General features: G+C 48.7%; 1 protein-coding gene across 1 annotated transcript; it reads right to left on the reverse strand.

Annotated features, from left to right (window-relative positions):
- Positions 1-2998: 2998 nt before the first annotated feature.
- Positions 2999-3863, reverse strand: LOC123115930 (protein PSK SIMULATOR 1). Its single transcript, XM_044536965.1, has one exon. The coding sequence runs from the start codon at positions 3843-3845 to the stop codon at positions 3123-3125; it is 723 nt and encodes a 240-aa protein (XP_044392900.1). The 5' UTR covers positions 3846-3863; the 3' UTR covers positions 2999-3122.
- Between the last annotated feature and the right edge of the window lie 692 nt (positions 3864-4555).

Here is a 4555-nt window from a genome sequence, read left to right on the forward strand (position 1 = left end):
TTCATGTCATGATACTTGATGCAATACTCTATTTACTTAACACTTTAAGATGCATGTTGGATATCGGTCTTCGGTGGAGTATTAGCTATAGGTGCGGTTGGATAACGGTCTATGGATTTATGGACGTGATGCTCATATGTTGATTATGTTGTGAATAGTCATACTTATAAGCATTGCAATTTAATCATTGTCCAACTATAATTAATTTACCACACCCATTTCTTATTTTTTTAGTAGACCACTAGTGAACCTATGGAGCCCGTTCCTTTTTCCTCCATAAAGTTCTCAACCATAATCAACGCTCTTTTAATTTCGTGTTTTAATTTTCTGTTAATCTTCATCAACACTCTCCACACATGCATTTTATTTCTTTTTGTAACCAACCAATCTAGTGAGATTGGCAACCTCGCTACTCTTGTTGGGGGAACAAGAAAGTTTGATTTGTGTGTGCAAATACCAATCGTTGATTGTAACCATGTAGCTCTCATGGATTCGACAAACCTTGAGGTCAACTAGGGGAAACTGTTGCTTGCTGCAAGCCCTTGCACTTGGGGGGCCAACACCTTCCTAGTAGAGAGGAAGCACGCCGCCAACCATCCACCCTCTGCCCATTGTCCGATGTGTCATCTCTGTTGCCGTGCATACTCAAGACCCTCCTATGGCAGAGGAAATGTTGGAGTTTCGTTTGGAAGAGCTGGGCTCCGCCATCTGTGCGTAACTTCGCATGGCGACTCTCCACCAATGCTCTCCCGACATGGCAGAGGAAACATAGAATCGGACTTGAAACTGTGAGCCAGTGCCCGGTTTGTGGCAGGGAGGAAGAAGATAACTTTCACCCCTTTGTGCGCTGTCAGCTTGGACGCGACCTCTATACAGCCATGGCCAAAGCGTGGGCGATTCCAAAGCTAGAAGAATTAGTGAATAATGGAAAGGAATGGCTTCTCCATGTTCTGGCGCCTTTGAATGACGTGGGGAGAATGATGGTGATGATGGTTTTCTGGAGATCCTGGTTTATCCGGAACGAAATTGTGCACTCTAAACCTGCACCTCTTTTGGAGGCCTCAGTGAGATTTCTCCGGAGTTATGTCGACTCTCTGATTGGCATCAATCTTAACCCCAAGGCGGACGCGATCAAAGGGAAAACTTGCATAGTTTATGATAAGCCAGCCCCGGCTCTGAAGAAAAGAATCAAGGCTGATGGGAAGAAATGGTGTGCCCCGGATTCGGGTTGGTATAAACTGAACACTGACGGTTCTTTCGTTTCTTCGGAAGTGGCCGGGGTTGGAATGATTCTTCGTAATCACCAGGGGAAATAAATTTTTCAGCCTGTAGATCTCTGTTCTCTTGTCGAGATGCCCTCGAGGCGGAGTTTTGTGCTTGCATGGAAGGTGTTTCCCTGGCGTTACAACGCTGTGATCTTCCGATAGTGGTGGAGCTGGATTCTAAGGAGGCTGTGACCATGATTTCATGTGAAGGCGTCGATCGATCAATCTATGCCCCCGTTGTGCAGGAGATTAAGTACTTGCTGTCCCTGAGGCAAACTTGTATTACTCATGTTTCTCGATCCCAAAATAAAGCTAGTGATAGTTTAGCATTGTTTGCTAGAATTCATGACAGGACTATGACCTGGCTAGGGTCTGGTCCGGAGGAGACTCTGGTGATAGTAGCTGATGATTGTAAGGTTCCCTTGATTGAGTAATACAAGTTTCTCATTCGCAAAAAAAAGACCCTCCTATGGCTTTAATTGTGTTGCAACGAGCTTGATGCTCTTGGTGTTATCTTGGTTTATCTTTGCTCAATGACGATGCAAGATGCCTCCTCAACATGCTAATCATTCTGAATTCATGTGACGGAGCTCCCAGTCAAGGTCCAAGTTCGTGTTCATATGTCACACGCTGATTATGGATGGTCCCGTGTTGTACCGTAGGGTTCGGTATGAATGTCGGTGTTGCGTGTTAGGAAGCTTGCAAAGTTTTTGTGTTGTGATCCCTGGACGATACCTTGCATCTACTTGTGCCTCTTATGGTGATGACCCTTCTATCTGCTAGCTAGGGCGTCCCTTGTTTGGGCGTCAATTTTTTCTCATCTTCTTTTATCCTTATTACTTGTATGGTTTTCGCTTCGGTTTTTCTGGGGTCAATTATCCGGATTTTCATATAAACTGGATCAATTTTTCTTTGAATGACATTAAATTCAGGTGAGGAAGCTCTCCCCCGTTGACTGTTAAAAAAACCATTAGGCAAAACATTTCTGCAAATCTAGTACTCCCTCCATCTCAAAATAAGTGCCTTAACTTTATACTAACTTTAGTACAAAATTATACTAAGATAAGGGCATGTCCAACGGGGACGCTAGGAATTAATTTCCGGTAGAAGGGCAGTTGGACCGTCAATTCCTGGCGTCACATGAAGCATCTATGCAAAAAGTTTTTTTTTTTTTTGAGACAACCTCGCGAAGCTTTTATTAAGACGTCACAATGTTTACAGGGACGAAAGAAAGTTCTGCAGGGTGGCCTAATCAAACATGGCGGCTAACCCCGAGGGATAAAGCATGCTTCGCTAAGTTGTGAGCTTGGAAATTCGAACTCCTAAACTCATGACTAAATTTACATATCTCAAAATCATTCGATCGGCGGACTATCTCCTGTCGCTTGTGCTTGAAGTGGAAGCGGGCGCTTGTGCTTTTTTACCTTGCGGGATTCAGGGCTGGTGCAGCGGCCCGTTCTTCCTAGCGCCTACGAATTAGCGTTCAGCGTTGAAGCAAACCAGCGCTTGGATATTTCTTTAGTTTTACCATATATTTTTATTTCCCTAAGCGCTTCTATAAGCGGCTTGCATTGAAGATGCCCTAAGACACTTATTTTGGAACATAGGGAGTAATCTTATTTGTATAGCACCTATGTGCAGACAAAACATCACATCAATTACAAGATGCAGATGATGATGATGATGATGATGCATGGTTCTATTCTAGCAAATGAATTAAGTAGGGGCAAAATCACCAAGGCGTCTAATCTCTTCGCCCAAAAGATGCCACCTTTACTTAATATAAACACTCTCAGATCATCCAATTCGGCTGACACTTGACAAGACAGATATGCTGATTGAGTAATTCACATGTCGTCATCCTATGTAATCAGCTCGATCATGGTAAACATCGCCACCCACTGACTCCAATTTTGGCTTTGCGGAGAGCTGAGTCCCGTATCTCCACAGGTAATTCAGCCCAACAAGCAGCTCGATGATGGCATCTTCGGTCTTGTCCCGGTCAGCGAAGTGCAGCGTCTGCAGGAGCAGAACGCTCGTGCCGGAGCCGACGTTCCGCTGCTCGAAGCTCCTCTCGGACCGCCACCGCACAGTGTTGTGGGCGACCGGTGCTAGCCATCCGAGGATCCCCTGCACCGTGTCAGCCCACCCGGCGGCCAGGACGCGATCGCAGGGCGTGCCCTTCTTCCGAGCTGCGGACGACGGCGGCCTTAGGCGTGCTCGGAGGGACGCCCGGATACTGTCAGTCAGCATGCCGTACAGCGCATCCCTCTCGTCGGGGCAGATGTGCCGGGGCGAGATGGCGAGCTTCTCGGCGAAGACGACGAGGTTCGCGGAGTGCGATGCCAGGGCGGCTGCGCCGAGGGTCGTCTCCGGTGCGTTTTCCAGCACGTCGTGCGACGAGCACTCGAACACCGAAGTGGAGAGCTTCCTGTTGGCGCTGTGACGATCACTCTCGTTGGTCTGGTAACTGCCACTGAAATCGTCGTTGTTGGATGAGACGTAGCTGAAGCTCAGTGGGAGATCATGGCCGCCGTGGACCCACCCCTCCTTGTTCGGAGACTTGCTCCCGCTGACCATGCAGTCGATGAGGTGCTTGCCACGCACAGGCCACTTGAGCTGCTTCAAACTCTGGCTCCTGGAAAGTAGGAACCGGCGAACGTCGCCGTTAGGCCTCGTTTGATACGAGGGTATTGACAGGGTTTGGAGAGGATTAACCTCGCGAGGCCCAGAAACCTCGAGAAAGCGGGATGGCCCATTTGTTTCACGTGGTTTGCACAGCTGATCCCCCTTCGATCCCCGTCGACCCCCTCCTATCCACGTGGTTCTCAGCCCTCGAGGGGGGACTCAAGGATTTGGAGGAAACGAAGCCGCCCCCACCCGCCGCTCACTCAACGCTCTGCCGCCCGACTCCTCCTCAAGACGCTGCCGCCCGCCGCCTCGACGCCGGTGTACCCCTCCGGCATACTGGACGTCTCCCCGGCGGTAAGTCCTCGCCTGCCCTCGCCTCGCCTCCCCTCCTTTTCCCTCGTCGTCTAGGTTTCTTCCATCGGCCCGGCCACTGCTGCCGCCTTGTCCTCCCTGGCGAGCTCGCCAAGCACGCCGTCTCCGAGGGAAACAAAGCCGTCACCATCACCAAGTTCACTTTAGTCTGGTTCGGTCTGTTCGTGATGCTTTTAGTGATGGAAGTTGCTGAATGATTCCAGAACTGAATTTCTGGATCTTTTTGGTAAACTGAGACTTTGATAGGAATGATTCATTTCTGCTGTGATGTAATTATCATTATAATC

The sequence above is a fragment of the Triticum aestivum genome, chromosome 5B (genome assembly GCF_018294505.1).
Source record: "Triticum aestivum cultivar Chinese Spring chromosome 5B, IWGSC CS RefSeq v2.1, whole genome shotgun sequence".
In the NCBI taxonomy this organism is placed as follows: Eukaryota; Viridiplantae; Streptophyta; class Magnoliopsida; order Poales; family Poaceae; genus Triticum; species Triticum aestivum.

Excerpts from the sequence above, each read along its gene's own strand:
- LOC123115930 (XM_044536965.1), bottom strand. The coding sequence starts at position 3,845 with ATGGTCAGCGGGAGCAAGTCTCCGAACAAGGAGGGGTGGGTCCACGGC.